The 19894-nt window shown below is 44.5% G+C and overlaps 1 protein-coding gene across 1 annotated transcript in view; it reads left to right on the top strand.

Moving 5' to 3' along the window:
• INPP5E (inositol polyphosphate-5-phosphatase E) overlaps positions 1–19894 on the top strand; it is a 37126-nt gene that overhangs the window by 2220 nt on the left and 15012 nt on the right. Inside the window, exons 3-6 of the mRNA XM_077468217.1 lie at positions 6773–6870; positions 12427–12551; positions 12661–12780; positions 13734–13841. Of these exons, the coding sequence (XP_077324343.1) occupies positions 6773–6870; positions 12427–12551; positions 12661–12780; positions 13734–13841 (451 nt within the window). The remainder of the gene's footprint in view (positions 1–6772; positions 6871–12426; positions 12552–12660; positions 12781–13733; positions 13842–19894) is intronic.

Raw genomic sequence — 19894 nt, 5'->3', positions numbered from 1 at the left:
AAGTGCCACGCATGCTCAGATCAAATTCCTACACCAAAGCTATTGGCTACAAGCCTGAACGTAGTCCTGTCGTAACGAAAAAACGTCATCCCGTTCTGAACGATCGGATTTTCCGACAACTTTGTCCGACCGTGTGTATGCAACAGTTTCGGACAAAATCCGACGGATTTGGTTGTCGGAATGTCCGACCGTGTGTACAAGGGCTTAGACAACTCACTACTATAAAATGCTTTGATTGTTTTTTGGTATCCAAGTCCATTGACTATGTTTTGAGTGGCAGGCTGTTTTTAGTTGTACAGTAAGGCATACAGCATCTGGGTTAAATGCAGCTGCCTTCATGTGATTGGACACTGACAAATAGAGGAGGCTGCAGGCCCCCCCCCCCCCTTCTTATAACCTCTCACCTCCAGCTTAGCGCAGTTTGTGGCTAGTGTCCTTAGGTGATGCAGAAGCTTTTTTCGTTATGATAATTCTCCTACCAAGGTGATTTCTTCTATCAAAATTTCTGCTGCACCCATACTCATCGCAACTCTAACTGCAGCTTCCAGATAGGTTGACTCCTCGGCAGAGCAGGGACCAGACCAGGATTGAAAAAGCAGGGCTGGCCTGTAATGTTGCTGGCATTCACTGCTCTCCACCTGGTCCAGGAGTGGGCGGCCGGCGCGTCCTTAAATTATGACTTATCAGCTGTCAGCTGGATTCACCGTGACAGCCGAATGTAAAGAAAAGAATGCTGGCATAAAAAATTTAATTTACGTAGGAGACCCCCCCCCCCCCCCCATTCATACCATACCCTTCGGGTCTGGTACAAATTTTAAGGGGTGCCCCATGGCAATTTTGTTTTTAAAACGGCGTGGGATCCCCCAAAATCCATGCCCGACCCTTAGGTCTGGTATGGATTTCAAAGGGAAACCCCATAGGCAAAATAAATCCATACCAGACCCTTATCCATGCATGCAGCCCTAAAGGCCATGAAAGGGGAGGGACGAGCGAGTCATCCCAGGCCCCCCTCCTGAACCATACTATACCATACCATGCCACGCAACAAAGCACCTTGTCCCCATGTTGTTAAGGTCAATGGCCTCTACCCCGCAACTCTCATCTGGAATCGACGTACCGGAATCTATGTACCCCATACTCATTCACTTGGGGGATGGGCTTTCAGATTCCTGTACCCTGTAGGGTTGTGGGAAGACGCCCTTGTCCTCATCAACCATAACAATTCACATGCCACACAGTTTTTTTGGTGAAATTATTCTTAATGCCAGCATTCTTTTGTTTGCTTTAAGCTGTCAGCGGGGAATCCCACTGGCTAATGAGTTATCATTTGTTGAGGATGCGAATGACTACATGTTGTTTACTGGTTGTTAAAGAGACCTGTTCCAGCTTCTTAACGATCAGGATGTGTCTCCAAAGTTGGAGAAAACGGTCACGTGTAGTAGTCAGGTGCGACTTTCATGCAACTTTTGAGGATTAACGTTGAGGTCTATTTGCCCACAAGTCGCATGAAAGTTGAACCAAAGTAGTGCACAAACTACTTTGAAGTCGCTGCAACTTCTAATACGACTTTGTCCAAAGTCGCACAAGTGTGAATGAAGCCAAAGGATTGGTAAGCTACACTGTACTTTTTCTTTTTCTTTTTTTTTTTTTTGCATTTAGAGTGACTTAAAGTGGTTATAAACCCTTACAAACCACTTTGACATACAGGTAAGCCTAGATTAAGGCTTACCTGTAGGTCCAAGAAATATCTCCTAAACCTATACGGTTTAGGAGATATTTACCTGAAGACAGCCACCGCTGTCTACGGCGCATGCGCCGTAGACAGCGGCGCGCAGGTGCACTGGGCAAGCCGCAGATCGCGGCGATATGCCGCGAGTGACGGCTCGCATGCGCGGGAGTGACGTCATCGCTGCTCTGGCGAATCACAGCGCCAGAGCAGCGAGATCCACAGAGACCCACCAAGAAGATGGACGCTCGGAACTACAGGGGACAGTGGTGACTTCGCTGGCTCCTGTGTCAGGTAAGTGACACATAATGGACTACTATGCGATGCGATGCATAGTAGCCCATTATGCTTTACCTTTGCAGGGAATCAAAGAGGAAGTAAACCCATTAGGGTTTACTTCCTCTTTAAAACATAATGTGTAAATGCCATTTGTTTTACCCAAACTCCACCCCAGCTGTTTGTGTGATAGTGAGAGAGCTTTATGTCCACATCTGTGACTCTAAAGTTCCAGGCTTTGGGAGCTGAGAGGAAGATGTGTGATTAAGGGCCAGTTCCCACTGTGCAAATCACATGCGATCTCTGTGCGATGCAATTTTAGCCATACAGATACAGGACCCTTTTTTTTGGTCCGCAGCAGAATTGGGTCATATGAGTGTTCACACCCATGCGATCCAATTCCAGTCCGAATTTGCAGTTCGCACTGCGATATGTGAACTGATTTGGGGGTGTAATTAACTTTCAATTGAAACTTCCAGCAGTTCCTATAGGGGCAGTGTGAACTGCCGCTGGGAGACATGTGATGCGCAGTGGATTCGCAGGGTTCCCACATCACTGCAGTGTGAACCGAGCCTATAGTCCATTGACCAGGTTGGGCTATGCAGTGTGAATCAAAAGGCTGGTTTTTGACAAAATTACAAACCGTTCAAATTTATACATTTCACCCATGTAATTACAGTGAGGGAAAAAAGTATTTGATCCCCTGCTGATTTTGTACGTTTGCCGACTGACAAAGAAACGATCAGTCTATAATTTTAATGGTAAGTTTATTTTAACATTGAGAGACAGAATAATAACAAAAAAAAATCCAGAAAATGCATTTCAAAAAAGTTATAAATTGATTTGCATTTTAATGAAATAAGTATTTGATCCCCTATCAATCAGCAGGATTTCTGGCTTCTACACGGGTAATGAGCTGATATTGGGAGCACTTTTTTCTTTTGAAAGGAGTGCTCCTAATTTCAGCTTGTTTACTGTATAAAAGACACCTGTCCACAGAAGCAACCAATCAGATTCCAATCTCTCCACCATGGCCAAGACCAAAGAGCTGTCAAAGGATGTCAGGGACAAGATTGTAGACCTATACAAGGCTGGAATGGGCTACAAGACCATCACTAAGCAGCATATTGAGAGGGTGACAGCAGTTGATGCGATTATTCGCAAATGGAAAAAACACAAAATAACGGTCAATCTCCCTCGGTCTGGGGGCTTCATGCAAGATCTCACCTTGTGGAATTTCAATGATCATGAGAACGGTGAGGAATCGGCCCAGAACTAAACGGGAGAATCTTGTCAATGATCTCAAGGCAGCTGGGACCATAGTCACCAAGAAAACAATTGGTAACAATTAAGGACTGAAATCCTGCAGCACCCGCAAGGTCCCCCTGCTCAAGAAAGCTCATGTACAGCCCGTCTGAAGTTTGCTTATGAACATCTGGGTGAAAGTTTTGTGGTCAGAGGAGACCAAAATCAAGCTCTTTGGCATCAACTCAACTCGCCGTGTTTGGAGGAGGAGGAATGCTGCCTATGACTCCAAGAACACCACCCCCACCATCAAACATGGAGGTGGAAACATTATGCTTTGGGGGTATTTTTCTGCTAAGGGGACAGGAAAACTTCACTACATCAAAGGGACGATGGATGGGGCCATGTACCATCAAATCTTGGGTGAGAACCTCCTTCCCTCAGCCAGGGCATTGAAAATGGGTTGTGGATGGTTATTCCAGCATGACAATGGCTCAAGAAGAAGCACATTAAGGTCCTGGAGTCTCCAGACCTTAATCCCATAGAAAATATGCTGAAGTTTTGAGTTAGCAAATGTCAGCCTCAAAACCTTAAAGTGGGGTAACCCCTAAAAAAAAAAAAAAAAAAAAAAAAAAAAAAAAATTAAAAGTCAGCAGCTACAAATACTGCAGCTGCTGACTTTTAATAATCGGACACTTACCTGTCCCAGGGTCCAGCGATGCGGGGGAACGAAGCCTCACCCTCGTTCCCCGCTCCGCTCCCGACGCCATCATTCATACTGTGGGCACCCGGCTGTGGTTTCACAGCCGGGCACCCACTGCGCATGCGCGAGCGGGGCAGGGCGCCGTGATATGCCGCACAGTCACCTGGGACACGTGACAGGTCCCAGGTGACTGTGCGGCGTGAGGGGAAGTGATGTCACCAGCCCGGGCAAGGAAGAAGGCAGACTACGAGGGACCCCCTAGCAACAGGTATTTAGAGGTGAGTAAAACATTTTTTATTTTTTTTCCAATTTATTTTTTTAAGAATTTTAAACATTTATTTTTATTTTTTGGTGGCAACACCATTTTAATGACTTGGAGAGGATCTGCAAAGGGGAGTGGGACAAAGTCCCTCCTGAGAAACGTCTGACCTCTGTGATTGCCAACAAGGGTTTTGCCACCAACTACTAAGTCATGTTTTGCGAAGAGGTCAAATACACTCATTAAAATGCAAATAAATTTATAACTTTTTTGAAATGCATTTTTCTGTTTTTTTTTTGTTCTGTCTCTCACTGTTAAACTAAACCTACCATTTAAGTTTTTAGACTGATCATTTCTTTGTCAGCAGGCAAACGTACAAAATCAGCAGGGGATCAAACACTTTTTATTTATTTTTTTTATTTATTTTTTTTGTTTTTCCTTCACTGTAGGTGTTTGCTTGGAGTGCAGCCTCAGATCTTCTGGTCTAACAATCCTTCTAGACATTAAGGCTTCTTTTCCATTCATTACCTGGCAGAACTAAATTTACCTGCACATTATTCTCTGGGGGGAAGTAAAAATACTTTTCTTTTCCGGCTTGGAGAGTTGTTTAATCCCTGAAGGCACTGCAGATCCCAGACCTGGCATTGCTTGTGACAACTGTCTCTGCTTTTGTTCCCTATGAAAATATTCTGCCTGTATCCATCTCTATGCCATCAGCGACAGCTGTCCTCCGGTCACAGGCCAGTTGTGTTGGAGGTTTAGTTGATCAGCCACGTGATATTTGTAAAAGCCAGGTCTTGTTTCCATACATTTACAGATGCGCGATTTGGCCTATTACAGTAAGAATATGTTAAAAAAAAAAAAAAGTCAGCACTGTTTAGAAAGCATTACGTATCTATTTAAAATAACTTTAATTGTCCAATCAGTGTTGCTGGCATTCCTGTAATCTGCCTACACACTGTATGTATTGCTGGTTGGTGACTCAGTAGTGAAGCAGTGATAAGGATGACCATCCCGAAGCATGCACCAGCAAATTACAGTATCTCATAAAAGTGAGTACACCCCTCACATTTTTGTAAATATTTTATTATCTTTTCATGGGACTACATTGTAGCAAAGTGTAATTTCTTCAGTGTTACACCCCTTTCACACCAGGGCGTTTTGCAGGCGCTATAGCATTAGAAATAGCGCCTGCAATCCGCCCTAAAGAAGCTGCACCATTGTATGTAGTGTGAAAGCCCCGAGGGCTTTCACACTGCAGCGGTGCGCTGGCAGGACGTCAGGGAAAAGTCCTGCCAGCAGCTTCTTTGGAGCGGTGTGTTTACCGCTCCTCCACCGCTGCTCCCCATTGAAATCAATGGGGCAGCGCTGTAACACCGCCGGCAAAACCCTGCTATTGCGGCGTATTGCCGGCGGTTTTAACCATTTCTCGGCCGCTAGCGGGGGGTAAAAGCGCCCCGCTAACGGTCAAAATGCGCTGCAAATCCACTTCGAATCCGGCGGTAAAATGCAGCTAAAAATAGCGGCGTTTTACCACCCACGCTATCGGCGATGTGGTGTGAAAGGGGTCTTAAAGCGGTTGTATAGTCAATTTAGGTACTTTTACCTACAGGAAAGCCTATAATAAGGCTTACCTGTAGGTAAAAAAAAAATATCCCCTAAACCTGTATGGTTTAGGGGATATTCCCCCTTTGCAATGCACCGCTGACTGCAGCGGCGCATGCGCACAGCGGATTCTCGACTGACAGTCCGGCAGACGCCGGACCCTGCCGGGAAGAAATCTCCCACGCGCATGCGCGGGAGTGACGATATCGCGGCTCCGGCCACTCACAGCGCCGGAGCCGCGATACCCGGAAGAAACGCAGAGGGAACATGTCAGCTGACTCGGCGTGGATCGGGCCAGATGTCGGAGCCTCGTTCTAAGGTAAGTATTTCATAATGAGCTAGTATGCACTGCATACTAGCTCATTATGCCTTTTTTCCTTTGCAGGGGAGTTAAAAAATAAATAAAAATTCAGCGGGTATACAACCGCTTTAAGTAGTGAGTGTACAGCTTGTATAACAGTGTCAATTTGCTGTCCCCTCAAAATAACTCAACATACAGCCATTACTGTCTAAACCACTGGCAACAAAAGTTAGTACAGCCTATATTCACTACTTTACATTGTAGCAATGTGCATTTCTTCAGTGTTGTCACATGAAAAGATATAGTAAAATATTCACAAAAATTTGAGGGGTGTACTCACTTTTATGAGATACCTGTGTCAGGTCCCGTATGGGCAGATGCCAAACGTTCCAACCTTATTCTGCTGTAACAGTGGAATGAATATAAGAGGACATTTTTTGCATCTCTTCATCTGCACTGTGAATAATCGAGCATGGTTTATAGTCGGGTCCCCGAGAGCCATTATTTATGGGGCACAAGGGATCAGGCATATTGTGTGTGACTGTGTCCTGTAAATAGGCATATACCGTACATACATATATAAATTGAGACTTTTGGACAAGTTCTAGTCATTTAATTGTTTCACTTGACTTATTGTGATACTCTTGGCTCTCACAGGAGCTCCCGGAAAGCCTGGACGATTTCTTGCTGCCACCAGATGATGATTTTGCTCAAGATATTTACATTATTGGGATTCAGGAAGGAAGCCCAGACAGGTGGGTGAACTTGAAAACTGCCATCTGATGTCTGAACCTTGCTCCACTTTTAGTTATCTTTTGATAACACATTGTTCCCCAGCTCCTGAGTACACACAGCAAATATCACATTACAAATCTGCTTACATTTAAACTGAGAGGCTCTACTATTCTACAATCCCAATTCCAGAAATTTGGGACAAATAAAAACAGAATGATAAACAGAACAATTTAAGAAAAAAATAAGGTCATTTTGAAATTGATGGCAGCAACACCTCTCAAAGTTGGGGCAAGGCCATGTTTAGCACGGTGTAGCGTCTCCTGTTCTTTAAAAAAAAAAAAAAAAAAAAGTCTGAGGAATGGGGAGACCAGTTGCTGGAGTCTTTGGAGAGGAATGCTATTCCATTCTTCCCTGATATAGGATTCCAACTGCTCAACAGTCCTGGATCTTCTTTTGTCATATTTTTTGTTTGAAGATGCACCAAATATTTTCAGTTGTTGAAAGGCCTGGACTGCAGGCAGGCCAGTTAACCACGTACAGACCGGACCATTTTGCTGGTCAAAGACCAGACCACTTTTTGCGATTCGGCACTGCGTCGCTTTAACTGACAATTGCGCGGTCGTGCGACGTGGCTCCCAAACAAAATTGATGTCCTTTTTTTCCCACAAATAGAGCTTTCTTTTGGTGGTATTTGATCACCCCTGCGGTTTTTATTTTTTGCGCTATAAACAAAAATAGAGCGACAATTTTGAAAAAAAACGCATTATTTTTAACTTTTTGTTATAATAAATATCCCCCCAAAATATATAAAAAAACATTTTTTTCCCTCCGTTTAGGCCGATACATATTCTTCTACATATTTTTGGTAAAAAAAATCGCAATAAGCGATTATTGATTGGTTTGCGCAAAAGTTATAGCGTTTACAAAATAGGGATAGTTTTATAGCATTTTTATTTTGTTTTTGTTTCACATATAGCATTTTTATTAATTTTTTATTATTTTATTTTTTTACTAGTAATGGCGGCGATCAGCGATTTTTATTGTGACTGAGACATTGTGGGGGACCCATCGGACATTTTTGACACATTTTTGGGACCATTGTCATTTATACAGCAATCAGTGCTATATAAATGCAGTGATTCCTGTGTAAATTACACTGGCAGTGAAGGGGTTAACCAGTGGGTGGCAGTGTAGGGGTTAAGTGTTCCTAGGGGTGTGTTACTAACTGTGGGGGGGTTGGGCTTTCATTTAGTGAACAATGATCTCTGCTCCAATCACATGGAGCAGAGATCAGCGTCACTAGTTGCTAGGCAGAATGGAGAAATGCTGTTTACACGGCATTTCCTCCATTCAGCCGTCCCGTGAGATGATCGCGGGTATGCCCGCGGCGATTGAGTCCGCGGGTCCTGCGACCGGACTCACGGGGGTCCCGACCAGCGCGGGAGCGCGCCGCCGGCGGCGCGCGCCCGATGGCAGGGCGGCATTGAAGATTGGACGTACCTGTACGCCAATATGCCTGCCTGTGCCATTCTGTCGACGTACATCGCCGTGCGCTGGTCGGGAACCGGTTAAACACCCGCACTCTTCTACTACAAAGCTATGCTGTTTTTATAAATGCAGTATGCGGTTTAGCATTGTCCTGCTGAAATATGCAAGGACTTCCCTGAAAAAGACGTCTGGATGGGAGCATATGCTGCTCTAAAACCCTAATAAATAGTTCAGCATTGATGGTGCTTTTCCAGATGTACAGGTTGCCCATTCCATACACACTAATGCACCCCCATGCCATCAGAGATGCAGTCTTTTGAACTGAGTGATAAGAAGCTGAAAGGTCTCTCTCCACTTCAATCCAGAGGACGCGGCACCCATGAGTGTCAAAAATAATGTAAAATTTTGATTTGTCTGACCACAGAGCAGTTTTCCACTTTGCAATAGGTCATTTTCTGGATTATGTTCAAATATTGTTTTTTCTTTGCATGATAGAGCTTTAACTTGCGTTTTTGGATGGCATGGCAATCTTTAAAAAAAAAAAAAAAAAAAAATATATATATATATATATATATATATATATATATATATATATATATATATATATATATATATATATATATATATATATATATATATATATATATATATATATATATATATATATTATAGCCCATGCACTGATATCCATCACAGAATCATGCCTGTTTTTAATGCTGTGCTGTCCGAGGACCCAAAGATTACAGTCATCCAATATTGTGTGTTGTGCTTTGTCTCATGCACACAGATTTCTCCAGATTCTTGGACTCTTTTGGTGATATTATGTACTGTAGAGGATGATATATATTTAAAGTCTTTGCAATTTTACATGGAGGAACATTATTCTGAAACATGTTCAAATATTTTTTGACGCAGATTGGTGAACCTCTGCCCATTTTTACTTCTGAGACACTCTGACTCTCTAAGATGTTCCTTTTATATCCAATCATGTTACTGACCTGTTGGCAGTTAACCTAAATAGTTTCAAAATGTTCATCCAGCTCTTCCTTGTTAGTACCACTAAGGCCCCTTTCACATGTGGGGATCCGTATTCAGAAATCCGCTTGTTCAGCAGGGATCGCTCCGTTGATCCCCGCTGAGCCGGCGGATGACAAGTCTGTCTCTGCACATTGTGCAGAAACTGACCTATCAGATCTCCGCTCTCCTCCTCTTTGGGGGGGGATTGGATGAAAACGGACCGCGTCTCCGTTTTCATACGATCCGATCGACGGATGGGTAATAGGGTTTCTATCCGTCGGGATTTTGCATAGAGTTATATGGAGCCATTCAGATCCGCTGCAAAAAAACTGACAGGTGGATCTGAACGGTCCTCACATGTGAAAGGGCCCTTATTGGTCAGCTTTTTGTTGCCGTGTTGCTGCCATTAATTGAAAAATTTTATTTTGCTTATATTCACCGACCAACACAGCTCCTCTCTGTAACAAAATGGGTTGTTAGCCCTATCACTGGAGATTACTAGGCGAAGTTGTAATACAACACTTCAGAACTTTAGTTCTGCCCAGGGGGGCGGTCCCTTAGGCTACAATCCCCACACTCTGCCCTAGCAGCCTCAGTTTTATTTTGCCTAGTGAGGAGATAGACCTAGGAACCCTGCGGGCCCCTAGGTCCGTGTGTTTTTTTTTTTTTGTTTTTTTTTATGCAGAAGCTTGGCTTTTTGCGCAAGATGAATAATCCTGTGATCTTCTATCAACAGCCGGCTGGGTGACAGGCTGGTTCACTTATCCTTGTAGTCTCCCCAGTCTGGCCATCGAGCGTGTGCAGGTCGCAGCTACGACTCGGCAGGCCACGACATACCTCAGCTCCAGAGGTGATCGGTGAGCTTTTATGCTCCGGGGCATACATATGACTGGGCTACTGATGTCTGTGTCACAGTATGCCAGGCTAGTAACATTCCCTGTACTGATCAGGAGTTGGTTACAATGGAATGTCTCCCAGCTCTTCAGGACTGGTAAGTACAGCTCTCCCTGTCTGGGCAGGGTTGAGCAGCTGAGCATTCCCTGGGAGGTCGATTCGGGGGGCCCCTCACCCCCCTCTTCTCTCCCTTGTCCCTAGCTCCCCTCTGTGCATGGATGCTGAGCGGTGTGTGCCCCTGGGCCCTCACCTGGGTTCTGGCTGTACTGGGGTGCCTGGGTCCTGAGTGCTTAATGTTAGAGCTCTGACGCAGACTCGGGTCCTGCTGAGGCCGGTGACCCCTGCTCTGTCTTTTCGGATGAAGCTGACCAGGACCTTTCAGACAGTGAGGGTGAGTCCCCGTCCGGGCGCGACAAAGTGCTTGTTGGAGCACTTATCACAGCTGTGCGTGATACCCTGAAAATTCAGGAGCCAGCAGATCCCTCTGATGCACCAGTCCCTTTTGGGTCCCGCAAGCCAGCACGTTCACCTAAGGTATTCCCGTATCTGACTTATTTTGACAAGTTCATTTACTAGGAATGGGGTCGCCCGCAACGGACCTTTTCAGTCCCCAAATACATGGCGGTGCATTACCCCTTTGAGGAAAGCCTTCTCAAGAAATGGTCAGCTCCTCCGGTCGTGGACCCCCCAGTATCCAGGTTAAATAAAGTAACCACGATCCCGGTTGAGGGGACTCCTGCATTCAAGGATCCCACGGACAGGAAGGCCGAGGCGGTGGCTCGTTCCTTGTTTACGGTTGTGGGGTCAGCCGTGCGACCTGTACTGGCATTCGCACTTGTGTCGCAGACACTGAGTGTGCAAAACTTTTTGCACTGGGAATTGGGGGAGAAACAGGTTTGTTCGCATCTGTTCCCATCTCTTCCTTAACTTTCTACCCATTCCCCCATGTCCCCCCTGTTCCCATGCTTTACAGTTAAATCTTCTATCTTTCAAACCCTCTTTATCGTGGTATTGTTGACTATATTTTATATGTCAAATTAAAGTTAAAATTAAGAATAATTTTTAATACAGATAAGGTAGCCGCAGCTCTCTGTATGAGAGACCGATGTCCCTCTGACAGTAGCTGGTGATCAGCTTTTTTTTCTTTTTTTTTTTCCCCTTAGGATTACTGATCTTCTGTTTACATTATGTGATGAGCTGTCATTGGCTGACAGCTGATCACGTGGTAAGGGGCCGGGATCAGTCCTTTACTATGATCTGTGATCAGCCGATCACGGTGATAAGAGCACGCCGCACAGGCAGATCATGCACGGGAGGGAGTCCCTCCCGGCAATTTAAGGCCCGCGCTGTAGCCGTCATTCGGCTATAATGCAGGGGGCAAGTAGTTAACACACCTGCTTCCCATTCACACCTGAGACCTTTTTTAACAGTAACGAGTCACATGACACTGGTGAGGGAAAATGGCTAATTGGGCACAATTTGGACATTTTCACTTAGGAGTGTACTCCCCTTTTTTCCAGTGCTTTAGACATTAAAGCGGAGGTCCACCCTAAAGCCACAATTGGCACCTTTCATGGGGGAGGGGGGGTGCAGGTACCTGTACAGTACAGGTATCTGCACCCACTTCCGGGATAGCTCTCTGCGAAAAGGGGCGTAGATTACGCCCCTTTCCGAAAGTCACCCGCTGCCTGCTGGGAAACACACAGATCCCAGAGGCAGCGGGTCCATCCTTATTGCGCAGCGCGACTCGCGCATGCGCAGTAGGGAACCGGGAAATGATTCCCATACCCAAGATGGCGGCGGCAGCACCCGAGAGACGATCGAGAGATCGGCTTCGGGTGCCGACATCGCGGGCGCGCTGGACAGGTAAGTGTCACTATTTTAAAAGTCAGCAGCTGCAGTATTTGTAGCTGCTGGCTTTAAAAAATAAAATAAAACGCGGACTCCCGCTTTAATGGCTGTGTTGTTATTTTGAGGGGACAGCAAATTTACACTGTTATACAAGCTGTACACTCACTACAGATATATATATTATTTATATATTTAAATTTTTATTTTACCGTTATCCTATTTTAGGAGTGTTTAAATTCAAGCCATGTTGCAGCAGATACTGGAATTCAATTTAGCTGAATCCTTCATTTAAAGGAATAGGTAAACCTTCTTCTCTATGTTTGCAGGAGGGAGTGGGAAGTCCGGCTCCAGGAAACTCTGGGACCCCATTACGTTCTATTGCACTCATCTGCCCATGGTGTACTTTATCTCTCCATCTTTATTCGTAGGGACCTCATCTGGTTTTGTTCAGGTATGATACATTTTATTTTCACATTATAGAAACCAGTTTATAGGGTATTATTGCATGTACCACCCTTCTCTACTGATTTTGGTTCCTCCTGCCTCATTTGTTTCCTTAGATGTGGAGTCCTCCACAGTGACCACACGCATCGTATCCCAGATCAAGACCAAAGGCGCTTTGGCTGTGTCCTTAACTTTCTTTGGAACCTCTTTCCTTTTCATCACTTCCCACTTTACATGTAAGACTGATAAATGGGCAGTAAAGTATTGTAATCAGCAGCAATCATTCATTCCTTTTTCAGTCTGGCTTTGTTAAACTGGTAAATGATTAGCTGGTTGGGTTACAGCACATTGCACATCTTGAATGAGCCAAGATGTGACCCATAACATACATTCTTGCACTTTTTCTTTCTCACGTTATTTACACGTTACAAATATAAACTAAAGCAAGTATTATCTAATTCCGTGATTCTCAACCAGGGTTCCTCCAGAGGTTTCTAGGGGTTCCTTCAGCATTGGGCCATTTCTGCCTCTTGGATAAGTTCCCACTGACACATTGATATTTTCAGCTATCTGTAAGGAGGTAATTCTTCCCAATGACCACAAGTGTAAGGACCCTTCTTCCCACTGACCATCACACTAATGTATCATGAGTTGTAGATTTCTCAGTTTTAGCAGGGGGTTCCTAGAGAGCGGAGAACTATTTCAAGGGTTCCTCTGTGTTGAAAAGGTTGAGAAAGGCTGATCTAATTAGTGAAAGATAATTTGCATGCTGTGTACATATACATTTCCAAGTCCAAAGTTCAGGAGGGCCCCTGGCCTCAGAATTCCTATGTGCCTCTTTGAACAATATAGAAGTATGGATAATGGGACATACTCTTATGATTCTGGAGCTTGAAATCAATATTTGCAAAAATTTGTGTAGGACTGCACTTGATACAAAAAGTTTTAATTGTTTTTTTTGGTGGTGAGCAAGATTAGGGTCTGAGGTCATTTCTGCACAGACCTCTTGAGCCCCATAGTTTACTCTCTCTCCATTGATGGTGATTTCTGGCTACACATCCCTCCGTTTATGGAAATGGTGATCTATTGTCATCTATGAGCTAGATCTGCCTTATTTATAAAGTTGTCTGTGGTGTTATGCTGTTGTTCAATAATTAACTATTGAATCTCTCACACTTCTGATTTGCAGCTGGAGATGGAAAAGTGAATGAAAGGATTCAGGATTACAAGAAGATTGTTGAGGGTCTTGCACTACCTCGCAGTGTCCCTGACACAAACCCATTCCGCTCTGATCCATGTGAGTATCAAGCTGGACATAGGGGGACTAATATCAGAGGCAGAGGGGAAAAATGTTGTCAGTGTCTCCCATAGCAACCACTAAGATAATTTTTTTTCATTTTATAAACAATAGTTTATATAGGATAGGTTCAGTGTGCTAGCCAGCTCACCCCCATTGTCCCCTTCTTCAGTGCTATAGGTCATGACCTGAAACTGTCATTGGCAACATGGGAGTCCACGTCACCCTGGAGCTTCCTTATTATGCCACGTACACACGACCGGACTTTTCGAGGGACTAGGTCCGACTGACTTTTGGCGGAGTTCTGACGGACTTTCCGAATGAACGGACTTTTCCACACACAATCACACCAAAGTCCGACGGATTCGAAAGCAATGACGTACGACCGGACTAGAATAAGGAAGTTCATAGCCAGTAGCCAATAGCTGCCCTCGCGTCAGTTTTTGTCTGTCAGACTAGCATACACACGAGCGGATTTCTCGGTAGGAACTGGGTCCGGCGGAGTTCCGGCGGGAAAAATTTGAAACATGTTCCATCTCTAAAGTCTGTCTGATTTTTGCAAATCAAAAGTCAGCTGCAGCCCACACACGATCGAATGGTCTGCCGGAATCGTTCCGTCGGACCTTTTGATGACGAAAAGTCCGGTCGTGTGTACGCGGCATTAGATCTCATGCACACTGGACGTTTTGCTACTTTTTAATTTTAATAAATACTGTTTATTTATAAAAATTTGATCATACAAAACAGAGCCTCTGGGCATACCCCGGCTCGGCATAGACATAAAGCATAAGTTACATAAGACAACAACTATCAATCAAAAACCAACAAACATTCTGCTCGGTTCCACAAAGGGGAGCGAGACCAGCAGGGGATATCAGACCTGTCTGCAACATTCCGCCCATCAACAGGAGGGAGAAGGCGGCTGAAAAACACAAACCCGCAGCTTCTCTCATGGGAAAATTTAGGAACAAAAAACTAGGCTTCATACTATGGCCCTGACGTTCTGCTACCTTACCCGAACTCCTTTCTTCCTGGCAGCAGCATTTTGGCAGAAAAACACTTGATGCTTGTAAACTTGTGTAACGCATTTAGGTGCGTCAAGCACTTGCGCATTCATTTCACTGGCCATTGAAATGAATTAATGCTGAAGCGCTAAACATGCCTAGCGCTAATGGGCGTTTACATGTGTTTAGGCACAGCAAGCTTTTTTTTTCTGCCAAAACTCTGCTGCTGGACAGGCTGGCAGTGTTTTTTTTTTTTTTTTTTTTTTGTTTTTTTTTCTGCCTCTAAACATCAATGTGTGTATGTACACATGAGCTAACATGCAGGGGTGTTTAAAGGCAGGGAAAAAAATGCCAAACGCCCCTAGGAGCAGCAAAAAAATAAATAAATCCAGTGTGCATGCGGTATCACTTGTTTCTTTAAATGTATATTTAAAAATACAAAAATATGGATACTGTTAAAGCAGCAAAATTATGGATTTTTGCAAAACCCTTTTAGGCCCCTTTCACGCGGGACGGATCAGTAATGATCCGCTCCGTGATGATCCCCTTGCTCAGCGGGGATCGCTCCGTTGTCCCCGCTGAGCTGGCGGATAACAGGGCGGTCCCTGCACACTGTGCTGGGACCGCCCCTGTCAGCTCTCCGCTCTCCTCTATGGGGATCGGATGAACGCGGACCATCTGTCCGTGTTCATCCGATCCGCTCTGCAGACGGATAGAAAAATAGGATTTTCCTCCTTCTGCAGAATCAGACAATAGCGGAGGTGGACGATATAGGGTGTCTGCGAATGTTCATCCGCAGACACCCGCTATCCCATAGGAATGCATGTATGTCCGTATTTCATCCGCAAACGGATGGATGAAATACGGACATAATGTCTGCATATGTGAAAGGGGCCTACGTGGTTTTAGAAATAGAGCTAGTAAAATCAATTGACATCTGTTTTTATATTAGAGACCCTGGGGTCAATTCAGGAAGTCCTAGTTCACACCAGATGCAGCTTTGAAATCGCAACTTGTCAGATTCTGGAAGCCCCCAGACCACCCCCCTCCTCAGGCGAATGAGTATGGGGTACATAGTACCCCTACTTATTCACCAAAAAAATTACTAGTGTAAATAAAAGCAGCAGAAAGTTTTTGACAACTCTTTATTTTTTATTTTTTTAAATGTCCCTCGATGTACAGCCATGGCCAAAAGGTTTGAGAATGACACAAATATACATTTTCACAAAGTCTGCTACCACCGCTTTAATTATGGCAATTTGCATATACTCCAGAATGTTATGAAACTTGATCTTTTGAATTGCAATTAATTGCAAAGTCCCTCTTTGCCGTGAAAATGGACTTAATCCCCAAAAAATCGAGTCACGCTGCGCGTCCTAACTGGTCCCCATCATCTACTGGGAAACGTGTGGGAGTCTATGCCCGGAAGTGGGTGCAGATACCTGTCTTAGACAGGTACCTGCACCCCCCTGAAAGGTGCCAAATGTGACACTGGAGGGGGGTAGGGTTCCGAAAAGCGGAGGTTCAATTTTTGTGTAAACCTCCGCTTTAACATAGGTGTCAGTGTTGACAAGGACAAGACTGGAAACAATTGCAATCATCATTGCTTTGCACAAAAAGGGATTCACAGGCAAGGATATTGCTGCTACTAAAGCCTCATACACAGGTCGGACTTTGTACAAAAATCCACAGGAAAGTTTGTACAAAGGGAGTCTGCTGAGAACTTGTATTGCATACACACGGCAGGACTTTTTCAGCCAACTTTCACCAAATCGTGGTTTTTCTGCTCTTTACCGCCACCTTTGGTCAACTTCTGTATTGTTGTCTGATCTTTTGCATTGGTTCTGAGCATGTGTGTTTGTACTTTGTACAAAAGTCCTATGGTTTTCTGTACACATGATCAGACTTTGCTCCATCGGACTTTTGTTGCCAGAAAGTTTGTTTGCACAGCCAACAAAAGTCTGATGAAAACCAAAAAAGTTTGTCTCCGATGGAGTGTACACACGGTCGGATGTTGCTCAAAAACAGCTGATTTGCATGTTTGTTGTCAAAAAGTCAGATCATGTGTATGGGCCTTTAGATTGCACCTAAATAAAGCATTTATTGGATCATCAAGAACTTCAAGGAGAAAGGTTCAATTGTTGTAAAGAAGGCTTCAGGGTGCCCAAGAAAGTCCAGCAAGCACCATGAGCGTTTCCTACAGATGATTCAGCTGCAGGATCGGGGTACCACCAGTGCAGAGCTTGCTCGGGAATGGCAGCAGGCAGGTGTGAGTGCATCTGCACACACAGTTAGATGAAGACTTTTCAGTCATGTGTCATGCCAACAGTAAAGCATCCTGAGACCATTCATGTGTGGGGTTGCTTCTCAGCCTAGGAAGTTGGCTCGCTCACAATTTTGCCTTAGAACACAGCCATGAATGGTAGAAAAACATCTTCCGAGAACTTCTCCCAACCATCCAAGAACACTTTTGCCATAAGGCAAAAGTGATAAATAATCGGCTTGGGGAACAAAACATCAGAATTTATGGTCAATGGGCAGGAATCTCCCCAGACCTTAATCCCTTTGAGAACTTGTGGTCAATCCTCAAGAGGCGGGAGAACAAGAAACACCCCGCATTGATTATGCAAGAATGGGTTGCCATCAGCCAGGATGTTGGCCAGAAGATTGACCGCATGCCAGAGGGAATTGCAGAGATCTTGAAAAAGAAGGGTAAACACTTCAAATTAATGTAATTGTCAATAAAAGCCTTTGACTCTTATGAAATCATTGTAGTTATATTTCAGTACCCCATAGTAAAACCTGACAAAAGATCTAAAAACACTGAAGCAGCAGACTTTGTGAAAATTAAATTTTATATTTGTGTCATTCTCAAAACATTTGGCCAAGACTGTAGATCCATCGTCAGTCATGATGAACACTGCACTCCCCTGCTACCAAAACTTTACCTGATGACTTTTAATAAACAGACACTCGTCTCAGGATCCAGCAATATGCTCACCCGAATTGTCTTCTGTCCCCGATGCCGGCATCTCAACTGTGGGCTCCTGGCTGTGTCACAGGAGATTGCGGGGAGGGAATGGGTGGGGGAGAACCTCTGCTCGGATCACCTCTCAAAACCAGGTAACCCCCACAACAACAAAAAAACTGCCATTACTAAAAGAGGAGGAGCGGAGGAGGACTTACAGTGGAATGTCCCCTTTTGGGTGAAGGTCTGCTTTAACCACTTCAGCACTGGAAGGATTTACCCCCTGACCCCAGGCCATTTTTTGCAATACAGCACTGCGTTGCTTTAACTGAAAATTGCGTGGTCGTGCGATGTTGTACCCAAACAAAATTGATGTCCTTTTTTCCCTCAAATTTTGGTGGTATTTAATCACCTCTGCAGTTTTTATTTTTTTGCGCTATAAACAAAAAAAGGGCAACAGTTTTGAAAGAAAAAATTTTTTTTTTACTTTCTACTATAATTTATATGCAAAAAAATATATAAAAAAACAAAAGTATTCATCGGTTTAGGCCAGGGGTCTCCAAACTTTCTAAACAAAAGGCCGGTTTACGGTCCTAACTTTATGAGGGTCGGACAGTGGCCAGTGGGAGTAAACAATGTCTCATCTTTGGTATTGAGTAGATGATCAGTGCCCCATTGTTATCAGTGGAAGGAAATGGCGCCCTATCATTGGTATCAGTGGGAGGAATTGAACCACATCATTGGGATCAGTGCTAGAAATAGTGCCCCATCAGTAGTGTCTGTGGCAGGAATAGTGCCCCGTCATTGGTATCAGTGGCAGGAATAGTGCCCCGTCATTGGTATCAGTGGTAGGAATAGTGCCCCGTCATTGGTATCAGTGGCAGGACTAGTGCCTCATCATTGGTATCAGTGGGAGGAATGAAGCTCCATCATTGGCAGTGTGGGGAATATTGCCCCATCATTTTTTTCATTTTTATTTTTTTTTAAAGATAATTTTTATTGCATTTTTTTTCTACATACAGACAGACATACATCCTCTGGCTATACACATTGACAGGATTGCTAATCCTCTTATTAGTTTTTCATTGCATAGGAAACACAGCATGTAGCAGCGGTAGGCAACCTTAAAGAGGTGGAGAGCTACCTGAAACAGCATGGGAGAATTCAAAGATCAGGCACAGTGTCACCTTGTCACACCTGATTTAAACCTCTAATTCCTGTACTACCGTGTCGCAATTGCATGCATTGCATGGCAGTCATTGGTTTAAATCAGGTGGTGAGGAGGCAACATATTGCCACCTCACCACTTGTCAAACACGCTCTGATCGCTTTTCAGAGGCGTTGCATTCAGCAGCGGCACCCTTTAGAGCTCGTTTACACATAAAGGTTGGGGGTGGTAAAACCCTGCCATTTAGTCACGGTTTTACTGCTCCAATCCCTACCCCCATTTGGTGTACACATGCTGCAGCAGGAATTAAAGCCCCCTGTTGCTTTTGGTGGGTGCAATCGCCTGTCAATCACGACCCATGCAAGTATATGGTGCTACTCTGCAAGCTCCCTGCAACTGCATGCTTCTGCAGGGTCCAAGGGGTTAAAGTAGGTGGTGAGAAAGCAACACAACGCTGCTATTATGTCCCGTGTATTGCTTCACATTTTCCTGCTGCTGGCACCACTCTGGAGACCACTAGCTAGGACAGGAGCCAGCACTACAGAGGAGACAACGGCTTATGCGTCTCTTGATCACCACTACAGCTCCAACTTTACAAGGATTCCCTCTGCATTGCACTGTTTGATGCTCTGAAATGGCGTGTCAGCAAGTCCAGACCGCGATATACCAGTCACCTGTCCGCAATCTACTGGTAGATTGTGATCTACAGGCTCCTTACCCCTGGCCTATATTGTCTGTATTGCGTTGCCCCATGTTTATGGTGCATCTCTATACAACTCTATGGGAATGCAAAACCTGCTTGAAGCCGCTCAGAATGAAGTCAGTAGAAGATCAAGTACATCTCTTGCAAATTTCTGTATAATCTCTCTGGTCTGAAACAAATTCTATTGATTACAAGCCCAAGGCCAATCGA

Source organism: Lithobates pipiens, unplaced genomic scaffold (assembly GCF_037356315.1).
Source record: "Lithobates pipiens isolate NorthernLeopardFrog02 unplaced genomic scaffold, aLitPip1_a1.2 Scaffold_11, whole genome shotgun sequence".
Lineage (NCBI taxonomy): Eukaryota > Metazoa > Chordata > Amphibia > Anura > Ranidae > Lithobates > Lithobates pipiens.
The sequence above is the reverse complement of the archived record's forward strand: the minus strand, read 5'-3'. Positions and strand labels throughout refer to the sequence as shown.